Source organism: Acipenser ruthenus, chromosome 33, assembly GCF_902713425.1.
Source record: "Acipenser ruthenus chromosome 33, fAciRut3.2 maternal haplotype, whole genome shotgun sequence".
Lineage (NCBI taxonomy): Eukaryota > Metazoa > Chordata > Actinopteri > Acipenseriformes > Acipenseridae > Acipenser > Acipenser ruthenus.
Window position 1 is genome coordinate 11,957,171 of NC_081221.1, and position 25,528 is coordinate 11,982,698.

Here is a 25,528-nt window from a genome sequence, read left to right on the forward strand (position 1 = left end):
TTTCCGACCCAGTTGATAGACTAGAGGCCATTTGTCTCCTATAATGGAGACAGATATACTGACAGAATGAGACAGACATTGCAGACTGAACCTTATTCTAGTGTTCAGTTCAACACATTTTTCTTCCAGGGTATTTTAGCAGCATCCCTTGGGTCTTTGTCATCCTATTTCCCAGCAGACTGGAAGAATCAGTCCTGGGAGAACTATCTGACAGCTTGGAGAACAAGAATATTGATTTACAGGATTTATTGAAATTGATTAAAAGTATAGCAGCATTGAGACCGCGGTGCCTATCTATCAAAGCTGTTTACTCCTCCAGAATGCAATTTACACCATTTTCTTTTGTGGATGGAAAATAAAACTGCCAATGTGACTTAAAAAACAACTTATAAGGTTAATTTTAGGACTGTAATTGAATTCCACTAGATTTGTATCATAAATGTAACATTGCTGGTATGTTTTCCTTTGGCCAGTAAAAAGTTATGAAATGCTGATCCAAGTAGATCAGCCTAGGGTTGTCACAGTAATAGATTATTGTGATATTATGAATTTAATTTTGTTGTTCTGAAAAGATTTTACTCTAATCGTATTATCTGCAATAATCACACTCCTGACAGTCCTCTAAAGCTACAAAGGAGCAATGCCACTGCCACCGAGATGTTGTGTTCATCATCACTGCCACGAAACGGCATCAGAAAATGACTAGTACATTCCAAACACTTTTGGGGGAAAGAACAGGGTTTTTTTATTATTATTATTTATTTTAAAAAGCCAAGAAGCAAAAAGCAGACCAAGAAAAAAAAAAAATGTCAGAGCGACCTAGTGGGAGTTGAAACATGATTTAAGATCATCATGATTGTCTTGATAATTTGTATCCAATAATCTGTAATTGAAAATGTCCTTATTGTCCAACCCTACCAGAGAGGAAAGCAAACTTCATTTGGGTCCTTTTCAGCTGGTCGCTTGACCCGCTGACTGCTGCAAGAAGTAGACAAGTTGCTTTTTTTCTCTTGCTTATCCCAGTCAGTGGAAATGCTTGCCAGGCAATGATTAAGCTCCCTGTTGAAATAGAAGACAAGATGTGCAAGAAGTATTGTAACAGGCTGCTCTCTCTTACTCTACAAGCAGACCCCATGGCAAACCAAGCTAATAAATACCCACAGTGAATTGCAATGGTGTGATTTGTGGCACAGCTCAGTAGTATTTTCTGACCTGTGTATTAGACTACAGCTGTCCAGCTTGTTTGGCTGAAATAGCCATTCAAAAAAAAAAAATCTATCTATGTATCTATGTATCTATCTATCTATCTGTAAAATATACACAGGTAGTGGGTAAATGAGGGACACCAAGTATATTGAAAGCAAGGGCTTCCACACAGGTGTGGCTCATACGTTAATTAAGCAAATAACATCCCAGCATGCTTAGGGTCATGTATAAAAGTGCTGGACAGGCCCGGTTGCCTATAATTATGGCTAGCATGGCTGCAAGAGGAGACCTCCGTGACTTTGAAAGAGGGGTGATTGTTGGGGCGCGTTTGGCAGGAACTTCCGTGACCAAGACAGCTAAACTTGCTGATGTTTCACGCGCAATGGTGTCTAAGGTGATGTCGGCATGGAACTCCGAGGGAAAGACATCATCAGCAAAGGGCAACAGTGGTCAGAAGCGCATACTCCAGGATTGTGATATCTGTGTATTAATTCGAAGTGCAAGGCAAAAGAGGCGAGCAACTGCAGATCAATTGACTGCAAATTTCAACCTGGGGCGCGAGCAGCCAGTTTCATCAAAAACGGTCCGCCGAGAACTCCACAGAGCAGAATACCATAGTGGCCCAATGTTTTGCTGCTATATTTGTATTCAGACTTGCGTGTCAAATATCACAGGCAAGATGGGGGAACGGCTGATTATAGCAGTGCAGAATATCCTGTTCTTTATGATAAGAAGCACAAGAAATATCTCGATAAAGAATACAAACAGAAATGATGGGAAAATATGAGGAAATCGAAAAGTAAGCACTATTGGTATGTTAAAATAAACATACTGTTTTGACTACAGGTTTTCGTTAAATGTCTGGGTGTAGCTTCTAGAAAGTGCCATGAGATACCGTGGGCCATTATATATATTCCACGCACAGTTGAGATACCCATCCTATAGCTGTATTCTGTGGTTGTGAAGGAGTCGCCGGTAACAAGGTATCTGTGAGAAATAAAACAAATTTAAAAAAATGATTGCGTTTGGTAATCCCTGTCTGTACGTCAAATTTTGTTTTGTTGCCAGTAACATTGTTTGAGATTATTTGTTACCAATACAGCGGCTGATCTGACACTCCGACAGTCTCCCAGTCACTCACTCATGCTCCTTTTTTATTGGCACCCCTGTTTTGATTTTTGTTTTTGCAGTGAATTTTGCATTTTTTTTTGCAGCGATTTACGCTCAAGTGTGAAAGGTACTATTTAAGTCCATAGGTTCGTTTTTTTTGTTTTTTTTTAACAGCAAATAAACACTATATAATGTGAATAGCCCTTAAATAATTGAATGAAAAATAAAGATAATTATTCTGCTCATTAAACATGTTTAAACACAGTTCTGTTGCATTTTGACCGCCACCAAAGAGAAAGTGCAGTTTATTCAATCCGATTAATATCCTTACACCGTCCTTCACCTTTCAATGAAAAGATCCATATTGTGGAGCTCAATAAGCCAGCTCTGTGTTAGAAAAGAAACCCAAACATCATTATGCCTCCACCATATTAGCCTATTAAAATCATTGATTGTCATTGTGTTTGGAGGGCAGACATTTCTTTTTATAATCAACCTATCGCAATGAGCTATGAATGAAAGTAATTAAATAACAATAAACAAATGCTTTCATCAAGCAAGTGGTTCCAGACCGACAACAATAACTGACAACAGTATGCAAGAGATGTCTGGTTTAAGCAATATTAAAACAATTACTGCATCATTTATTATAATTAAGGAAAGCAGGCTGGTCTGTGCAGTACATGTTTCATTTGGAGACAGTTGCATTTTCAGCATTTGTTTTGCCTGACAGGGAGGACGTTCTGCTCCGCTGGGGGAACGCTGCACAAGCCCGGCACTGGCAGATGCAGATGGTCCTCCATGGACTAAATATTTGTTGGCATCAAAAAACTAGAGTGAGTGACTAGAGTGATGAATCCAACATTGACCATTCATGCAGAAATGACCAAATAGGAAATTTGCATTACTGTGTTTCCAAGCTTGCTTATGAGTGACACAAAAATAGAAAATGTGTTATTCCCATTGAAATTGTTCTTCCTGTAGTTATTGTTTAAACGTGTTATATGGGGTGGTGGATCCTTCACATGTACTCCTCTTTTTTAAAATAATAATAATAATAACAACAAAAAAGAAGTTTGGAAACAACAAATGATTTACAGCAAGCCTAGGGATGGGGATTGTATTGCCCATGTTTCCTCTCAGACCCTTTACTTACTAAATATATTAGTATCCCTCAATATTTTAATGAGCAAGACATCTCGCAGGTACAATGGCACCCCGAAATATTCTCCTTTTTCTAATAAAGCAGTACAACTGGGGATGCAGAGTTTATTCAACAGACTACTTGCTCACTAAATATCTTGGTATCTCTGAATAGATCATTGTCTCCTCTTTAAAAATATGCTAGGGATTTTAATGAGCAATTCGTCTCACAAGTTCAGTGGTACTATAATATGATTAATTTACTAACAATGTTGAATGGCTATTTAGTAAGGGGTCAGAGTGAGGGGAAAATAGAGTCCCCACCCCTGGTCTTGCTTTTAAATCATTTGTTGTTTCCAAACTTTTGAACATTACAGTGTATACTTTTGCTGTTCTTGTGAGAGAGAAGTCTTCAAATAATATACATAAAACATCTACATTCACTGCAGTTTCTTTCTTGTTCATGGTTTGCTTATTTCTCAGTCCCGGTTTTTAAAAGGAGGACCACCAAACAAAAATGTGTTCGCACCTCTGCTCTAAAAAATATAATTTAATTCTTTAAAAAGAATCGTTGCTGACTTTTTCTTCTTTTTTTGTTCTTCAGAGAGCCAGCGGGCATACCGGTTTGTGCAAGGGAAGGACTGGGGCTTCAAGAAGTTCATTCGAAGGGATTTCCTTTTGGACGAGGCCAATGGACTCCTGCCAGACGATAAGCTCACCCTGTTCTGTGAGGTATTAGTTTCACACTTGTGTTTTCATATGCTTGGATTAGCACCACTGCTCAAGTGTTTCCAATATAACACTTCCCTCGAGACCCCCCACAAATCCAGCATATGTCATGTAAAGAATGTATCATGATTCAGGGCACATTGCAGTAACTTTTCATACTTTTGTATGACGAGTATGTGTAGAAAATATCTTCAGCAATGAAGGTTTGGGTTACTGCGTCAAAAATGCATCAACTCCTTGGGAACGTACTTGTGCATGAGTGCAGTCCTCCTGAACTATTGAAGTGAGCTGCTCACCAACATCATGTAACTGCATGGGCATTTTGTTGCTGTGGTTAGTGCACATGCAGTAAATGCAGATCACAGTTCTGATGTCTGAACTGTTGAAGGCTATCTTAAGAACTACGTGAGAGAATTTAATGTAACTTGAGTGTGAAGCTATTCTGTGGGTTTCTTTTTCAACAGCTGTGAGGTGTAAATTATCCTGTGCAGTGTCAAACTGCCCACGCTGTGTAGCCACAATCTCAGATGCCTCCCAGTTGGTCAACACATTCAAATCAAGAACATGTACTTCAAGCAGGCACAGTCACAAAGTGATCAAGATGGCAAAAAAATAATTGCACTTATCAAACTTAAAAAGTTCAACAATAGTTAGTGATTGGAGCTTTTATTGTCCAGACAGCCTCCCAAACCCTCTACATCAATCAAACAGAACATTTTGGGTGCAATATTTCTTTCTCCTCTTCCCTATATACCAGCGTCACTCCCTGTCTGCAGGAATGCATGCTTGAGCTCAGGGTAATGGAAAAAAGGCATGGGACAGTATTTATTTATGTCTGCAAAAACCTACTCTACTGACCAGTCAATCCTAAGAGACCATGTATAAACCTGATTTAAAAAAAATAAGAAGAAGAAATACAATGTAATAAAACAAAGAGAGAGAAGGAAAGTCAATAGAAATTAATCCTGTTCTTTGTAGGGGGGTTGGTTTGGGCCCGGGGGCTCGGCGCAATCATCTGAAACCAGAATCTGGGACAGCACAATTCATACTTACATTTCAGCTAATCTGAAGATAACTTTTTCTTTTTTTTTTGCTAAACATTTCTCAAAAGGAGGAAAAAATCCTTACCCTTCCCTTTCATCAACCACAAATTTTTACCCCAAACGTGTTCCTGCCAATCCGTCATTTTTCGCACTGCGGATCCACAGCGAGGCCACCAGTGCCGGAGGACCACACAGATCTGATGGCTCTACTGCAGAACCGCAGGCATCCTATCGACCAGGTGAACCCTGGATTCCCCTATCGACCTAAGCCCTCCGTACCCGGATGGTGCTCGGCCAATTGCGCACCGCCCCCTAGGAGCTCCCGGTCATGGTCGGCAGTGATATAGCCTGTATTTGAACCTGCAATCTCAAGGCTATAGGGCGCATTCTGTACTCCACGCGGAGCGCCTTTACTGCATGTGCCACTCGGGAGCCCCCTAACCCTTATTTTTCTAAATGATCTTTGTGTTTTGTCTGCCACCACCCCAATTTCATGTGCCCAGTACGCCACCAAAGAATGAGATACCCCGGCATAAGTATACTTTTTTTTTTAATCGGCACAAATCTGCAGTGCTTTGGTACCCATAAGGAGCCCCAGGTAATGCTGTCTAAAAGCAAGTGATTTTTATGGCCTTTGGTTACCTCAGGTACTGGTACAACATGTGGCATGGTAGTTTTTTCTGGGGTTTATTTAGTCCTTCCAGTACTCATTTACTTTGTGGTACCTTTTCAAAACATTCCTCCAAACAGAGACCTGGCTGAGAGGGACAACGTGGACAGTAGTACCCTGTATCTCTCCGTATGCCCTTGCGGGAACATACTCTTTCCATCTCTGGTATTTTTGTGTACCAAACATAAGGCTGGAGATCACAGAGGTCTGAATTTCCAGAAATCTGAGACAATTTTCTGGTGTCATACTTAGGTACACAACATAGGCGTTGTGCAAATAAATCTCGACCATGTACATGGCAAGCTTCTTATGCTATGCCGTGGTCTTCCTTGGGGCCTGTAACCAGGAGGTCCCCGGTTCAAATCCTGGCTCAGCCACTGACTCGTGTGATTCTGAACAAGTGACTTACCTCCTTGTGCTCCGTCTTTCGGGTGAGACGTAGTTGTAAGTGATTCTGCAGCTGATGCATAGTTCACACACCATAGTCTCTGTAAGTCACCTTGGATAAAGGTGTCTGGTAATAAACAAATAATACAAAAATAAATAAAAGTGTCACTTGGCTCATTCACTGCCACAATATCACTCTCTGAGCCAGACTCCATTAGAGGTTAGCAACAGTTGCTACCTAACCATTTTCTCCCCTAAATAACATCCAGTGACCAGTACAATTGCATTTATTTAAAAAAATAAATAAAATGCTATAATACAATTAGATCCTATACAATGTTGTGTTGAAGAAAAAATCAAACCAATAATTACAGTCAAGGGGATATGGGGAAAGGAGAGAAAAAAACAAATCAATATAGTATAAATCAGTCATGTTGTGTGTGCGTTTTTTCTTTTTTTTAACCAAGCACAACAGGAAACAAAACAACAAAATTGAAATCAATAATTACAATTATTTATTAGATAGAGAAAAGAAATATAGCCTGAAAAGTTGCAGGGGTGGGGGGGGGATAAATCAATAAGTATTAATCAAATTCTTTTTGGAAACAATCAGATGAAATATATAATTATGAATATGTTTCTCAATTATTTTAAATTGGGGACTGTAAACAAATGAAATGAGATCTATATAAAATTATAAAGCAAGAAAAATAATGTAATACAGGGATAACAAAAAAAGATAATAGAAAAAATATATTTTTCTGAAGACTGCTACCTAACTTTCTCTCCAACACCAATTCAACCAGACACAACACGGTCTGAGATAGGAGGGTTCAAGTACAGCAACTGGAATAAAACAAAGTCATCTGGTTCCAAATGTTTATTTTAGCCTCTGATTGCTGACTCACACAGCACTGAAGAGAGAAAGAAATAAGACATGTGTCGACATGATAGCCTCAGAAGTAGGAGGCAAGTTTCTCGTACTGTAACATCAACAAAACTAAACGCAGAAAATGATCAGATGTGTCACTTCAAAGCTACTTTCATGAAATGCGAGATGGTAATACACCTTCTAATCAAAGGACTATTTTTTTTTTTTTATTATCGATCCTTATTGCAGAGAAACAAAAGTGACACGCAGATTGCTTTAAATTCACTCTCGGTGTATCACACAGCCGTAGCCAGTGCTGGCATTGGAACAGGCTGAAATTACGTTTCACAACTGTGTCACATCAAAGTTGTTTTTATCACACGAACATATTGAAATTGTAACCACTGACCAAATATGATTTGTAAGAAATTCTCGATCGTGAGTGAAATAATGACAATCCAGCTTTTTTAAAAAACACTTTTTTGATTAGGAAGTACCTGGTTCGTCCGGCAGCCCTGAGCAAGCGTTTTGGAGGACGTAACAGGGTAATAGTAGTCAAGTTGCTAAACAAGCAACTTGAATATCATCCAGCTTTAGTAAAATCAGACTTGGGTTTGCGCTGGCCTGCTCAAGGGCAAATGAGTCTGGCAGTCTTTTGAAGTCTATCGCTGAGCAGATGGCACTAAATTGAGACTCTCGAGCCCTGCAGTTCCTACTCCTGTTTTGGGGTAAAGAAGCAGCAGCTCATTCAAACAACTTTATTTTAGTAATCTCATAAACGGTGCCGGATCCAAATAAGGTCATCGTTTTAAATCATTAATTTGATGTTTCACGGTTATGAAACCCTGTAGTCTTTCTCTCTCTCTCTCTCTCTCTCTCTCTCTCTCTCTCTCTCACTTACTTGTGGATTTTTATCTTGGTGTGTATAACCTGTATTTGAATTATATACATGGAGGCTATACTAACAGTGGTATCCATAAAAGTCAGCACCCTTCGGTTTCAGATGCTCGATCATAAAGCTGTCTGAATGTACTGTTACTAGTTAATTAAGCATCCCTGTGAAGGCAGCTTGTATGGGTTTGCAAATCCACCATCACACCTACCTACTACTGTGGAAACTTCTCAATCAACATCTTAACAGCACTCTTCACTTTGACCTGTGACCTAAGATGCCTGCCATATTGTGACCTTTTGCTTTACACATGCTAACCGTTTGAGATATTGGCAAAATACTCTGTACACGGCTGTATTCTATGATGCAGAATTTGTTCACAAAATGTATCCGTTCATTTTTCCAGGGTAATAGAAACCCTGCATGCCAAATGTGTTTCTAACCTCTGAGGTCATGTGACTTGAAGTATAGAGACTGTACACTATGAGCTATTGTCTGTACTTGGTACAGAGCTGTGCTGTTTGAATTTATATACAGGTTCCATAACAAATTAACCCTTTCACTGCTGCATTGCTTTACCTCTTGGATTACACTGTGTAACAAATTATTTTTTTTTTTTGGTTCCTGGGTAGTAAGTGTTATTTCCTAATTGCTTATGGCTCAGAAGTATAGAAAATGGCTATTATTCCCCACAAACTTTGCTTTTGTGACCAGGACAGTGATATTTTGAAATGTACCTATTTCCAATGAGAAAACGGGCGAATTTGTGTCTTTTCGTTCACATAAAGTCAGAAAAAAACAACATATGAATCCAAATTAACATGTATTTATACTAAAGTAATACAAAAATGACTACAAAAGATTTAGAAGTGAGTAGTTTTTTGAGATTTACGATTATACTGTAAATCACTTTCACGAATCAGCCCCCAAATGTAGTCTCCCATCATGTTCTCGTTATACTGTCCTTGGTAGCGGCGTTCAAAGTCCAGTATATCCTGGTGGAAGCGCTCGCCTTGCTCCTCCGAGTACGCTCCCATGTTCTCCTTGAATTTATCAAGATGAGCATCAAGGATATGGACTTTGAGGGACATCCTACAGCCCATTGTGCCGTAGTTCTTCACCAGAGTCTCAACCAGCTCCACATAGTTTTCGGCCTTGTGATTGCCCAGGAAGCCCCGAACCACTGCGACAAAGCTGTTCCAAGCCGCTTTCTCCTTACTAGTGAGCTTCTTGGGGAATTCATTGCACTCCAGGATCATCTTTATCTGTGGTCCGACGAAGACACCGGCTTTGACCTTTGCCTCAGACAGCTTAGGGAAGAAGTCTTGAAGGTACTTGAAGGCTCCCGACTCCTTATCTAGAGCTCTGACAAATTGTTTCATAAGGCCCAATTTGATGTGCAGTGGTGGCATCAGCACCTTCCGGGGGTCCCAGCCGTACTCATCATACTTCAAGGCGTCCAGCAAGGTCTTGATGCTGTTGTAATCCTCTTTGAGGTGCACCGAGTGAGCCAGGGGAAGAGACGGGTACTTGTTACCATTATGGAGCAGCACGACTTTGAGGCTCCTGGATGAGCTGTCAATGAAGGAAAGTATAACGAGAACATGATGGGAGACTACATTTGGGGGCTGATTCGTGAAAGTGATTTACAGTATAATCGTAAATCTCAAAAAACTACTCACTTCTAAATCTTTTGTAGTCATTTTTGTATTACTTTAGTATAAATACGTGTTAATTTGGATTCATATGTTGTTTTTTTCTGACTTTATGTGAACGAAAAGACACAAATCCGCCCGTTTTCTCATTGGAAATAGGTAAATTTCAAAATATCACTCCTGGTCACAAAAGCAAAGTTTGTGGGGAATAATAGCCATTTTCTATACTTTTGAGGCATAAGCAATTAGGAAATAACACTTACTACCCAGGAACAAAAATTGTGTTACATAGTGTTATATATCCCTCCTCATTCATGGAGTAACTACAGCACTACATGAACGCTTATGTTATATTCTCTATATATTTGCTGATGTTTTTATGTTGTTAAAACAAAGCCTGTAGTCGAGCTTACAGTCGGAGACAATGGAGGAGTTTCTCCAGGATTAAGGCATGTTCAAACAAAGATCATTTTGAAAAGGAATTCTAACATGGGTCAGAATTCTGGCCTGATTAAGCCCTGTCTATCCTGGTTAACCCTCCCATAAGAATGACATCCCAGGTGAACAGAGGTTCCATCTTTGTAAAAAAATATACAAGTACTGTGTAGTTATTTTGGTTATTTAACCTGTGAATTCACAAGGCTCTGTACTATTTATGCGCTGATTTTCAGACCTGCTGCTACCATGAGTAATTGCATTTTAATAATCTGCATATATTAATGAATACATGCATAAATCTATAAAAATGTAGTTGCTATTTAAAACCGTTCTAATGAACCCTGAGGGTACCACAAGCAGGTCTCTTGAAATTGGTGGATAGTTGAAGGCTTGGGAAAGCTTCTTGAAAATTATTCCAAGTTGTCGAATGGGTGAAGAATAACTCAAATGTGTGAATTATTTTTTTTTAATTAAAAAAAAAAAAAAAAAAAGTGCTGACTTTCTTACTGCAACCTGCCAGTCACGGCAAAGGATAAAAGGATATACAAGTTTGCTAAATTATTGGAAATAATAATACAGCACTGCTTTGGAATTCAGTCAGTCCTCCACCATTGTGTTAACAAATGCTCAAGCCTACTGTTAACATTCGATAGTCCTTTATTCAAAATACATACATACTGCACCTCTGAAAGTTTCAATGGGGAAGTAAAGCTAATGTATTTAAAAAAAACATTTGGCCTGCTGTTTCTGAAGTAAGGAATAATGCAATGTATATTACAGTAGTCTCCATGTATAGGACCACCTCCTAAGAGAACACTTCGCCTAAGGGAACACCCTTGTGGTGAAACGGATTTTTCCCATTGTAAATGCTCCGGCTAAAGGAACAGGAACTTTATGCTCTTTACACTCAGCCCCATTCCTTTCGGTGCGGCGGCGCACCAAACTTTACATGCATATTACTCAGGCACCGTTAAAGACACCTGCATGGTTCAAAAGTACAAACCCGGCGCTTTCCAATGATTGGTACTCCTAGCCAGAGCTACGATCGCATACGTAGTTCAGAGAGAGAGAGAGAGAGAGAGCTAGAGAAGCTGCAGACCAGAGAGACAGACAGAGTGAGAGCGAGAGAGAGAGAGTTTTATCCATTGTGTCTTGTGTCAGACAGGAACTGCTTTACAGAGTGGCACAGAAAGTAATGGGACATGGCCTGAGCATGTAAAATTGTAAATAGTTCTCTTCAGTATATATATAGCAGTGACCAAACATGTTTTTTTTTTTTTTTTAAACATATATTCTCATCTCTACCACATATAGTATGCCTGATCCTGTTGCAACTTACATAGTATGAAAGGAAATTATGTGATATACATTTGATATACAGTGCCTATAGAAAGTCTATACCCCCTTTCAAAATGTTCACCTTTTGTTGCCTTATAGCCTGAAATTTAAATGCATTAAAATATATATATTTTTTCATTTATCTACACATCTACCCCACAACTTCCAAGTGAAAAAAATATTCTAGAAATCTGCAGAAAATTAATTAAAAATAAAATCTGAAATAGCTTGGTTGGATAAGTGTCCACCCCCCTTGTAATAGCAATCCTAAATTAGCTCAGGTGTAACCAATCGCCTTCAAAATCACACACCAAGTTAAGTGGCCTCCATCTGTGTTAAATTGTCGTGATTCACATGATTTCAGGATAAATTCAGCCGTTCCCGTAGGTTCCCTCTGCTGGGTAGTGCATTTCAAAGCAAAGACTCAACCATGAGCACCAAGGCGCTTTCAAAAGAACTCCGGGACAAAGTTGTTGAAAGGCACAGATCAGTGGATGGGTATACAAAAATATCAAAGGACTTGAATATCCCTTGAAGCACGGTCAAGATGATTATTAAGAAGTGGAAGGTGTATGGCACCACCAAGACCCTGCCTAGATCAGGCCGTCCCTCCAAACTGGATGACCGAGCAAGAAGGAGACTGATCAGAGAGGCTACCAAGAGGCCAATGGCAACTTTGCAAGAGCTACAGGCTTTTATGGCCAAGACTGGTCAAAGTGTGCATGTGACAACAATATCCCAAGCACTCCACAGATCTGGCCTGTATGGTAGAGTGGCAAGAAGGAAGCCATTTCTCAAGAAAGACCATCTTGAATCCCGTTTGAAGTATGCAGAAAAACACTCAGGAGATTCTGTAGCCATGTGGCAAAAAGTTTTGTGGTCTGACAAAACTAAAATTGAACTTTTTGGCCTAAATGCAAAGCGTTATGTTTGGCGCAAACCCAACACAGCGCATCACCCAAAGAACACCATCCCTACTGTGAAGCATAGGTGGTGGTAGCATCATTTTATGGGGATGTTTCTCATCGGCAGGGAGTGGGGCACTTGTCAGGATAGAAGGGAAAATGAATGGAGCAAAGTACAGAGAAGTCCTTGAGGAAAACCTGCTGCCCTCTGCAAGAAAGATGAAACTGGGACGGAAGTTCACCTTTCAGCATGACAATGACCCAAAGCACACAGCCAAATCTACACTAGAGTGGCTAAGGAACAAAAAGGTAAATGTCCTTGACTGGCCCAGTCAGAGCCCCGACCTAAATCCAATCGAAAATTGGTGGCATGACTTGAAGATTGCTGTCCATCAACGCTCCCCAATGAACTTGACAGAGCTTGAACAGTTTTGTAAAGAAGAATGGTCAAATATTGCCAAATCTAGGTGTGCAAAGTTGGTAGAGCCCTATCCTAACAATCTCACAGCTGTAATTGCTGCCAAAGGTGCTTCCACCAAGTATTAACTCAGGAGGGTGGAGACTTATCCAATTATGATATTTCAGTTTTTTGTATTTTTAATATATAATTTTTTTCTCAATAAAAACTTTTTTCCCCTTAACAGTGTGGAGTATGGTGTGTAGATAAGTGGAAAAAAATCTTCATTTAAATGCATGAAACTCTGAGGCACTGACACAACAAAATGTGAAAAAAGTTCAAGGGGGTGTAGACTTTCTATAGGCACTTTATGTATTTATTGATTCATATTGTGTCTGGTGGCTAAACACTGGGCTAGTACAAGACTCCTTTAATATTTGAATCCTCTTAGTATAGAGAGTACAGTACGGTATACATAATCACTATTTTTTTTTAAAACTGTTCCCATTGGATTGAAATAGTGAAATCTAGTAATCAATAAAGCCTTCAGCTTTGGGCATCATTGCACTCTATCGGTCCCTCTTTCAACCCTAAGGGCTACAGTTCTGCACCGCAAGCCTCAGCTCCAGCCAGTACATGCACACTATTGTCTGTATTGACACTCAGTGTATTCAGATATTGAGGTGTCCTGCAGTCCTAACTTGAATTACACTGTCACAGACGAATACTATATGCAAGCATGAGTTGCTCAAGGTCAGAAGCAGTGGGGTGTTCTATTACATCTACGCGCTACTCTACCTACTGAAGATATGTGAATAACGCGAACCCCTAGATCTCCAAATTTCGATAACTAAACTATCTATCAAGTCCATCAATTAGAACAGTCCAAATGACATGCTCAGCTATTCAGAAACACATGACACTAAAATAAAGTGTTCTCTGTAACTATCAGGTGAAACAAAAATAAACTAAAACTTTAAACAAATGGGCACTGCTGCGGAATGAAATCAAATGGCACATGATTTTCTTTTTTTTTGTCACGTTTTTGTGAACTCTGTGGGGTACGAGAAGTTGAGCTGCCAAGATTTTGAAAAAGTATATATGAATCATGATACATAACAGTAACCTTATCATGGTACAAAAATTCATGCAGGGATCAAAGGGGATATTCTATCATCTTCTAAACAGGTATTGCTCTGTCTATGACTCTCATCTCCAACACGTAATTGAGTAAGCCATCATTTTTGCTGACAAAGTTGTCTGATGCTTCAGCATGCCGTATGATATGTTATGATGAGTTGCCATACAAATTGGACATGGTAACCCAGGGAGAACGTCTGCTGTCTGGGGTACATAGACATTTAGGGAAGAGATTGATTGCCTTAAAGATATTGAGTGTGTTTTTATTTGTATTCTTTTATTGTCCTTTTATGCTCAGGAGATTGATGTTGAAATCCCAGACCACTCCTGTTAGAAAATAACGCATGAAACAGCTTGTTTTGTTGGGGATTTTGCTTATTAAAGTTGTGACACAGTTTACCCTGGTTTCGTATTATAAAATAACTCCTCACTTCCTTCTCTCCTTCTCTTACCCAGCGGGGAAACGGATCTTGTGGGATAAAAAAGCTTCCTGCTTTCTATTTTCTTTGCTGATGTTTGAGATTTTTTTTCTTTTCTCTTCTTTTAAAACACTTTGCTCATGACAGCGCACATCCTTTATGCGTGGCTACCATATGCCAAGCAAGTATCTCGATGGCAGGCACAGCTGGTGCTAGCTTCACACTGGCATCACGCCAGTGAACAAACCCTGGGTTCACAATGGCTTTTACTCTGCTCAGGGTGCCCATTTCCTGTCCTGCTTAATCGATGGATTTTGGAGACTAATTGCGATCCCCAATGGCTGCTCTTTACAACTAAGGGCCAGCCTGCCAATGATTAATAATAGGGATATTGACATTTGAAAGCGTTTGGGTGGAATTTGCACTGTCTAGTTGAGGTGGCTAAGGTAGAAAGCACTGCATCTACAATATCTCAAACATTTTAATTCCCTCAGCTATATATATATATATATATATATATATATATATATATATATATATATATATATATATATATATTATATATACTGGCATTATTTCTTAGGTCTCACAGTTTCCTGTATTAAAGATGCAAACACTTGATATTAATATTTATCATGTTGTTTTAGGTAATGAGACACGTCAATGTTTTTATTTAGTTTTATTTGTAGTGTGCACTTCTGTGAAATAACACCAACTTCAACAATTATGTGTTGCAACTTTTCAGTGACTAATGTTTTTAATAGGGCTGGTAGCAGAGTAAGCACCACTGGTCACATTGTTAATGATCTTCAGGGATAGGTTTATTTGTCTCGGAGCTCATTTAGAAAAGAGTTGCCATTTAATTTGAGGAAGTTGCTATTTTTTTTTTTTTATACAGGATTTGTCTTCCTTATTACCAGAATGCCTGGTGTCTGTTATTCTCTTGATTTCATGACTCTGTTCTCTTTATCTTGTGGAAGTAGCTGTTTATTACTTTAGTTAAAGTATTTTGCTGATTACGGTGCAGTAGTAAAATGTCCCTTGGGCTGACAGTTGAAGGGTTTTTTTTTTTTTTTTTTTTTTCAAGTAAGGCTACATGAAATACGCCTTTCTATTGGCTTCTAGAACACTTAGAGCAAGGGAATGCCTTGGCAGAGAGTTTCTTTATTTTGGGATTTGTGTATTCAGAGCCTTGGCCGATGCACTAAACTGATAGGGGGAATTTAGCAAAGGACACATTGACATGTGTTGCATCAGTGACATTTGAAAATCAATTCAGCACAATACCACTGATTTGCACACCACTCTTGCGAATGAAACCATGTTAGAATGTACAGTTTAATTGGCATTCAGATAGCAAAAGCAGCAACTGGAGTTTCATCGATGCATTCACAGTTTTCGGGGTGAGATCGTCAGGTTTTGAGCTGCAGGTCTCCGTATGAAACTGGATGCGTTAACGAAAAACTTACAGACGTGAAATATCAGTTATCTTAAAGGGGAAGTCACTTTCAAATTGTGTTTTTATTACCTGAATGCTGCTCCCCTGTTTGACAAGGCACATTTTCTCTATCTTTTGCCCTTGCCTTTTCACCTGGTCTGTACAGCCGTAATGAGCCATGTGCATGAGCTTGCAGTTCTCCTTCCAAGAGTCCTACTGGAAAATGACGCAGAGTTCACCTCCTGAACATGTGCATAATACAATCTGTTACCCAAACCTCAACTGACCACGAGCTGAATTGGAGTGAGGGATGTTAAACTAGATGAAACAAGTCAGATTGATCTCCATTTCAGAGCTTTAGATGTGAAAACAGCATCACATCCCAAAAGCTGAAGTGGCCCATTGGAAAGCATTCGATCTCTACCTAGTTGCAACGCAAACATTTAAAAGAATCAGATTCGGGGCTTGACACTGGCTGATTTCATAAGAAGTGTCCTCAGTTAGATAAAACGAGATGTTTTGATCACAGTTCAACCACACAGGTTTTAGGAACAAAAGAAAAATCTTGATGCTGACTTTTCAGTGAAGCCTTCCAGGTTTCAGTCGCACTGCAACATCATTCTGCATGCAGCGTGGAAGCCCAGCTGCCCAACATGTCGGAGTCCTGCAGCACTGACAGCATACGGACAGCTAGAACGAGCATAGGCAAGCACACGTTTCAGAGGTTTTATTTGCAATTGCAAACACATGTGTTGTACATTTATAATTCATCTTACAAAGCCCCAATGATACTTTAAATTCACTTTGTGTCATTTATTTATCATAAGGATTGATTTTTTTAAATTTCTTTGTTTGTATGGTTCTCTAAATAATGTACCGTTGCAGGTATTTAACCCTGTAGTCCACATCAAAGATCACTCTTTGAAGCAGTGTCTTTACAAATGATGTAAAGCTGTATTCTACGATTCTCTTAATACAATTCTAAGGGTGTTGTCTAGTAAATATGAACCTTTGGCCATATTACAGATGTTTTCCACATCAAATTGACTTTAACAAAGCATGTATGTAATCAGAGACGACTTTCCCCGTTAGGCTCCGGGGGATGCTTTGTTTTTGAAAAACAAAAAATCAAAAACTTGTGGTGCACTGAAATGTGAAATGTACTATTTTGTGTTCAAAATAAATATGCAACTAAGAGGAATTAAATCCACCTACCAGAAAGGTGAGAAATGAAGAATACCATTGGTAAAACCACCGTATTGGTGAATCAGGAATTCTTGTGAGTGTGGTTTCAGTCATGGATAACATGGAACTAGCATTGCATTGCTTTGAAAGACATCAGTAGATCTCCAGGGTCTGTTGCTGACGAAACCACTTTGAAATAAATGTAAAATACACACAAATACCTGTGTGTAATATTAGTTAAAGATGTGTTCTTTTGCTCAGAACTCCCCTTGGAGAATATGGACTCTGCATTCTCTGCGTGGCCTAAGAATCCTAACTATCACCCTCTCAGTGATCTTTTTAATTGTGTTTCTGGGGGTAGCGGCAGGGGTTTGAACTGTGTGTGGAGCTGAATGCCTAATGCATTTCTCCATTGCCAAAAAATCTGTCTGTCAATCAATCAATCAATCAATCAATCAATCAGTCAATCGGCCCAGACAACCTGCTTCAGCAGACCTTTAGTCCAGTGCTTTACCTGCCCGTCAGTCTTTTTCCTTTAGTCCAACCTTTACCTGCTGTGAATTTTTTTTTTTTTCCCCACTCTTGTCAGTGTTGCTAATAATTCTCAGCAGAGATCCCAGCCCACTGGCTCTCCCCCCTTTATGTCAGTGCTGATGGAGTGGTTATCACAGCTGCTAATGAGTGAGTGATTAATTCCTGTCAGGAAAGAAGACTGATGGCCCAGCCACTGCACCAGTTCCGCACTTCCCAGGCTGTGATGTATGCTGCTGGAGTTGAGAGTTTGTGTTTTGGGGCTGATTTCTGAGCTTTAAATGGTAGACTTTTGTGGCTAGCTGTCAATTAGCCATCAAATGGTACTGCAGACTAAAAGGCCAGATCAACACGGTACTGCTTTGAACACACCCCAGACTCTACTTGGAGGCAAAGGCAAGTTTTCACAGAGGAATAAAGCAGTTGCAACAGTCCAAAACTAGCAATAAACCGCATAGTTGCAGTTGCCTTATTGATCTTTGAGTATGTAAGACTTCCTTTAGTTTAGCTGCTTCTGTTTAGGATAGTGGTGCACTCCTGGATCATGAAGTTAGCATACATCAATAATATAATACCCCACGTTACCCTAGATCAGTGTTTCACAAATGTGGCCACCAGCAGGATTTTGTGCAACCACAGCAGCCCCCCAGCAACTCCTGTGTTAATCACCCTTTATCGTAATCGGTGACGCTATACAGCTTTCATTCAACTCAGTTCATGCTGTTTGCATTCACATTCCTCATACTGCTTCTGTAGCTGTTCACTGCAGTTGGCCAGCATTAACGTCAATATAATCGCTGCATGTTGATTAGGTTTTTTCTGTTCACTTTGTCATTTGTCACAAATCTCCCATTTCAGTTTGTGTCGGTGCTCATAGGTTAATCAACCAGAGACAGTGCAACGTGAAAGTAGGTGTATGGAATAATATTATGCTCTTTAGCGCTGGGAAAAAAATATCTGAATATTCAAATGAGCATCGAAGACATGTGTCGAAGACATGTCCGCCATAAATTATATATTTGATAGAAATGAGAAATACATATCCCAGAATGTTTTGCCTTGCACCGATTTACCACCTAGTCAGAATTTGCAGACAATTCTGTAATGACGAGTACAAAAAAACTCTCTGCCTGATGTGTGGGATTAACATACATATATAAAAACAGGATCAACAAAGTGCAGCTTCAGATTTGGTAAGCAAGTCAGAATCGAGGGATACAGATGCAGGTATGTCACTTGAAAATGCTTCACACTTTCCAAACACTGCCCAACTTGCAAGGTAAATGTTACTTATAGTTAGGGATGTGATTTTTCTCACGGCGGTCACGGAACCCGTGAATTTTTACAATTGTTTCCATGAAAATAGGAAAGGAGCACTTCTGTCTTTTGAATTGGTTTCAGTGCAAAGTTAAAGCGGTTAGCAAACTTCAAGTAAAGGTGAATACTTTAGCTATCCCAAACAATTTCATGAAAGCAAGGGGAGCAGCTTTAATGAGAAACAAACTTCAAATTAACCGAAGCCTTTTGTTCAGGAAATATACCTCTGCATACACTTGATAATGCAAAACCTAATTTGAGGATGGTTTGCAGTTCTGGAGAAGCATGAACCCCTGAATTGCAGCTCTTGCAGCCGTTCCCCTGAGGTGTTCAACCGGTCAACAGTGTTGATGCAGAACGATCCTTCTAATATTTTAATGTACATTTTGTAATTCTCAGTTTACAACCAGAAATGTATTTGTATGTCGTACTTTATCAAACGCTTTTTCATAGGCTATGAAACCTAGAAATAAATCTTTTTGAGCTTCTATAGCTCTTTCTGTCAGCATTCTTGTAATGAAAATTGCATTTCTTGTCCCCTTTCCTTCCACAAAGCCATACTGTTCTTCTGAAACTTCTTCTCTTATTTTACCTCTTACCCTAGCCATGATTATTCTTCGCTCATTAAACTAATTGTTCTATGTTGACTGCATTCTGCTGTCCCAGGCTTCTTTGGAATGGCTATGAATGTTGACTTGCACATTTCTTCCGGTATATACCCTGTGTTGTATATCTTGTTTGCTAATTGTGTGACTTTCTCAATTCCAAACTCCCCAGTTGCCTCTATCATTTCTGTCATTATGTTGTCATTTCCTCCCAGGTCCATTCCTCTGTTTTTTGTAGAAATGCCAAAAACATCTGGGAGGGTGGAGGAAAACTGTAATGTTTTCACACTTACTTGATGACTTGTGACCTTTTGGTATATTTTTCTCCTGTTGAACTGTAACTTGATTGAGACCATAGGCACCGAACCCTATATCTTTTGCTATTATTCTGTGTTTTATGATTTTGCCTATAAAATGTTTAAAATGTAAAAATTCATAAGACGCCATAAGTCCAAAATTAAAAAGAAATAAATAAAAACCCACAATAAAATAGCCCCTACACGAACATTGGTTTGACCCACCATAGTCCGCTCTGCACTATTTACAACAGCTAACATTAGCAGCGGTGTGGCTGCAACAGAAGATGCTTGGCAGTTTGGATAGTACAAAAAATGATTAATTAAATAGGTAATTGTTAGTTTAGTTTGTTTTATTCTCTATTGATTAAATTCTATTCAGACGGTTGTTTATGTATGTTTTTTAAACAAGGATGTTAGTAGGTTCGTGTTGCTGCTGGGCCATGAACGAGTTTAAGTTCAACAGCAACTCTAAATAAAATGTTACTGCTGTTAAGCACTGGTAATAATCTGAAGCAGTGGTATTGCAAAATAACAGAATCCAATTTTTACTTTAGAAATGTTTTTTTTTTTTTTTTCATTAAACTTGTCATTCTTTATTAATTAATTTTCAGCTTTCATATTGAAGCTTGTTGTGTACAACTCATTCAAATAAACCAAAGTAGGAATTTGCTTGAGACGTTTTTCAAGTCAAGTAAGCTTATTTGTGTATTACAATAGTTGAATCTTACTTTAAAGGCACGCACCTGAATCGTAAGGTAATTAAACTGTTTGCTTATACTGTCCCTGCCGTCCTGCGCACTGTCAGCCCTATTTAAAGATATAAATAATGTACCCGATCCGAAGCAAGTGTAAAACTTGCCTAAATATTAAAGTAAAAAAAATATGAATATTTTAAAACTAGCAAGAAATGACTTGTTGCACTAGCAGCAGTTACGTTATTGTTTTGCCCTATGGACCATATTTAGAAGCAAGCACAAAGGCAAAGACACAATTTCTTAGAGCAATAAGACCATTTTAATGGTATAAAACAAGAAACAACTCTTGACTGGTCCTTCCTGCAACTAAGTTCATACTGTTGAAATTGTTTTATTCAGCAAAAAAAAAAAAAAAAAAAGCCTTTGCATTTGCTTCAGAGTGAAGTCTTTTTTTATATATAGTAAAACAGTGCTTTTGACATGTCAAGTATTTTGAACTGCGTTACTTGGGGAATAATTACCTTCTAAAGAACAGTACTTGCTTTTCTTTGTTTAACACTTTCCTTTAATAAACTACATGTGGGAATTAGGTGTAGCACTGTACAGAGACTTGCATTTAATGCGTGCTCAGTAAGTAAATACTGTACATTTTATGCTGAAACATCTGCCCAATTTTGTAGGTTTGCAATTACTGAAACCTTAACTTCACAACAGCAAGGTTTGCTTGGTTTCTTAGAGCTTCTTAATTGTAAAAAATTAAGTAAAACAAATAAACATTTGCTTCTCTACGCTCAGCAGTTAGTCCTTCAGTTTTACCCCCTACTGTTTAACAAAGTTAGGCGCCTATGATTGACACAAAATTCTTTGACCATTGCTTCTGACATTGATTAAAACACTGAATTGTTGTGCAGCTTTTAGAATGAAACTCACCTATAGATACCAAAACTGACTTGTGTTATTATTTATTTATTTATTTATTTTTTATAAATTTAGTCGTTGCCAATTATTTTTATTATTTTCTCCCAATTTGGAATGGCCAATTATTTTTTAAGCTCAGCTCACAACTACCACCCCTGTGCTGACTCGGGAGGGCGAAGACGAACACACACTGTCCTCCGAAGCGTGTGCCGTCAGCCCACCGCTTTTTTTCATACTGCAGGCTCACCATGCAGCCACCCAAGAGCTACAGCGTCAGAGGACAACGCAGCTCTCAGGCAGCTTACAGGCAAGCCCGCAGGCGCCCGGCCAGACTACAGGGGTCGCTGGTGCACGGTGAGCCGAGGACACCCTGGCCGACCTAACCCTCCCTTTATTATTAAACAGTTAAATAAACTGTTAATGCAAAAACTTTATTTTTTACAGTTGGTTATTAGTTATCAACATAGAAAATGATGTCAAACCTGTATTTACAATATCTGATTTGAGTTTTTGCGCTAGGAGTTTCAGTCAAAATGATCATTCTATGTATTAGGGGTGGGTTAGAGTACTCGAGTATACAGCCACAGGCCACCGATGAGATCCGCCTTTGACTGAATGCTGTCGTGCCATCTGGTCCAGCACATCCACACCCAACATGTGGCATTGTAGTGTTCCACTTGTTGTGAATCAGCAATAAAAGAAGCAGCGAAAGAGAAGTTGCAGGCTTCTTTCCAAGTCCAGATAAGTGTAGTTTATTGAAGATAAAAGTTCTGAGTTGCAAAGTTACAACCAGACATCTTAACCCTTTGCAGTCCATTTATTAAGTACGTGTCAGGCACGTCAGGTCCAATTTATTTTCACACACGCAGTTAATTTTAGACGCGCTGTTTAAAAGTACTTTTTTTCCACAGTCAAACGGGTTTAAAAGGCCCTGCATATCAACAAAGCACTCACTAGGCATCTCCAGCCCCGCCCCACCCTTTCGTTCGCTATAGCTTTCACATATGCTAATAAATAAATAATAAATATAATAATAATAATAATAATAATAATAATAGTCGTACATACCGATCAATCATCTCCTGATCACTCGTTTTATCACCAAACGCCTCAATAATGCGATCCAGGTCATTATTTTATTACTATAGCATCTCAAAAAAGCTCTGCAAATGTCAGTGATATTCTCTGAGCGCTGATGCAGCAACAGTCAGCTTGTTTCCTTATGGCCGCCGTTATCTGATGCCAGGGGCAAGTATGACTATTCATGATACACCCTTTTTTTTCCGGCTGTTCTCGGCTCCTGTCGCTACCACTCGGCCATGGAATGGTTATTTCGTCTTTTTCCGGAGAAAAAACGACTAGAGACCTGTTTTTTGCGTCTTTTTGATGATGTCGGACAGGGTCCGACATTGGACCGGATAGGAATAATTGCAATGTCGGACCAGGTCCGACATAGGACCGCTAAGGGTTAAAGGTTGCATGGTGACAACAGTTTCCAGTTATATACCAAGCACAGATCAGAGCAATACAAAGAACATTTCCGTATTCTCAGTTTAAATGCAGTCTTTCAGTGACATCGTGGTTTTTCTTTAAACCAGTCAGACAAAGACACAAATCTCTCATCACTTGGTTAATTGTCCATTGTCCTAACCCTAGCTTCCAAGCATCTGGTTCAATCCAGTTTCTCTTTGAAGTAGCTAGTTTTTATAACTCTCCTAAGAAAACCTGTTTTATATCTAGTCTTTAAATATGTTTAACAATGGTACCTCTAACACAAAAACAGTGATCCACCCTAAATGGCAAATGTCTTTCTTGTTAGAACTGGGCATCAAAGGAGAGGCCAACACCTATTTCAGATTGTCTTGGAGCCTTGTCCTAGCATGGACAAAAGTGACCAGAAAGATCAACTTACTGTCTAACTAGGAATTTAATCAGACCAATAATTCATTTATATCTAAATAATATGTTCCCACACCACTGTCTCAGGCTTTTGTATTGAAAAGGACAGGCAGGATTATAGATTTATGTTTGGTAAATAAATATGTACTGAAATAACTAGGGATGCACTGAATCCAAGTTTTTGGGATTCGGTCGAATACTGAATCCATCTCAAAAGATTTGGCTGAATACCGAACCGAATACCAAATCCTACAAAAATTGTCAAGAAATCTGAAGGAAACTGTTGAATGAAAAACAGACTGACAGCTACTAACAAGGGACGTGCAGAGTCTATAGTTTTGAGCCTTTTAGTTCATAGTATTTTTTATTACTGAATGGAAATATATCCCTGAATAAGATTTTAGTTTGAAACGTACACAGTTTACCGCTAGCCAGTGCTTTATTTGTAAAGAAAGAGGTGCCAGGGCGCAAGCAATGACAATAATACCGCCGTAAGAAACGCACATTCAAAATCATAACACGTTTATTTGAAAGAGTATTGTACGTACTGGTGTTAGATGTTTACATTCACGTATTCTACATCATATACAAAGTAGTAGTACTGTGGCTCTCAAAAGTATTCACCCCCATGGACTTTTCCACATTTTATTGTGTTACAACATGGAATCAAAATGGATTTAATTAGGAGTTTTTGCCACTGAACACAAAAAAAGTCCATAATGTCAAAGTGAAAAATAAAATCTACAAATTGTTCTAAATTAATTACAAATACAAAACAGAAAATAATTGATTGCCACTGTATGTGCAGAGAAATTAATTAAAGGCAACCGCAGGACAAATAATAAATAAAAAGCCTGTATACATGTTTTACATTTAAATGGTTTAAAAAACAAACAAAATAAAAGGCATTCAGAGGACTCCAGAAAGACGAAATTGATTAAAAAATAAATAAATAAATAAAAAAATAAACACAAACATTGGTTTGACCCACAGTCTGCACTATTATCAGTGATGTGTATGCAACAGAAGCCGCTGGTAGATTACAAAAATGATTAATTAAACTTAGTTAAATAACATGTCAAAATGACCGGCTTTGGCACTTTTAGATAAACATGCTTATAATTATCAATGTCTTGCGAATATTCGTCTCAAACGCCGTCAGTATATCTAATACATATATTTAGGAAAAGTCACGAAAGGGCATGCGCATTACATTCTGGAACGCAGAGTAATTTAAATTTTAAAACTCCAGATGGTCAAATTGACCGACTTGTTAATGGAATTTTACATATAATTTTATTACAGAAATAAATGAAAAAATATTGAAGTGCCTATGTCAATGTTTTCTTTATTTTTCATACCATATACTATATTTTTAGGAAACATTAGCAGTGGCTACCAGTCAACGTTGGTGGCCGCACTTGAGGCTACAAAAACATTTGGTTTGAAAACCACTGCCCTGAATGATAGGTGTAAAACTGGCCCCTGAAATCCATTCCAGTCCAGGTCATAATCCAAGCAGGTCCTAAATGAGCTCATTGAACCTGATGAGGGTTAACTCATTTAGGACCTGATTGGATCACAAGCGCAGACTGGAATTGATCTCGAGCACCACTGATTAGGGTAATGTGAGGTATTGTAATATTGTTGTATGCGAACATCTTGATTCAGGAATTTGAGATGGAGCTGGCAGAGGCACACGGATTGCAAGTAGGTTAATTCGCTTGCAGGTTACAGCTCTTTCCACTTGTCACTACTTTGGTCTGGAGCAAGTAAACATGACACTGCTCCAGGGTAACTAGAAGCACACAAGCTACTGGACTGTACTGCACTGGTAACTGTGAGAATCTGCATCCTTCTAGTATATATGGCAACCTGTACATCATCAGAGCTACAACGCTCGCTCCTTCTTTAAAGGAACATTGTCACTTAAATACAGTGGCCATTAGAAGTAGTGTCTTGCTACATAGGTACAATGTGTGGGGTTTTTTTGCCTTACATCAAATAAAGGCTCCCCTGTCCTTCTCACATCCAGTTGCATACAGGTTTTAGCTGGTCCAGGTTTTTCTGTGAATTGTAAGTGGTCTGTATATAAGACCTAATTAGGCTCACAAAAAAAAACGAAAAAAAAAACTAATTAAGTGTCTTATATTATGTTCATGTACACACACAGATAAATGGGCATCACATTTGACAAAGTCGTCCATACGCGGAGAGAGACATCCCTTCCTCCTCATTGTGGGCATGGGGTGACATTTTGAGAAGGTCACCCAGCTCTTCATTGTTAAAAACAGCTTG

General features: G+C 38.9%; 1 protein-coding gene across 1 annotated transcript in view; it reads left to right on the forward strand.

The window, feature by feature from the left end:
* LOC117433211 (speckle-type POZ protein-like) overlaps nucleotides 1–25,528 on the forward strand; it is a 119,026-nt gene that overhangs the window by 77,141 nt on the left and 16,357 nt on the right. Inside the window, exon 6 of the mRNA XM_034055277.3 lies at nucleotides 4,064–4,191. Coding sequence (XP_033911168.1) covers nucleotides 4,064–4,191 — 128 coding nt within the window. The remainder of the gene's footprint in view (nucleotides 1–4,063; nucleotides 4,192–25,528) is intronic.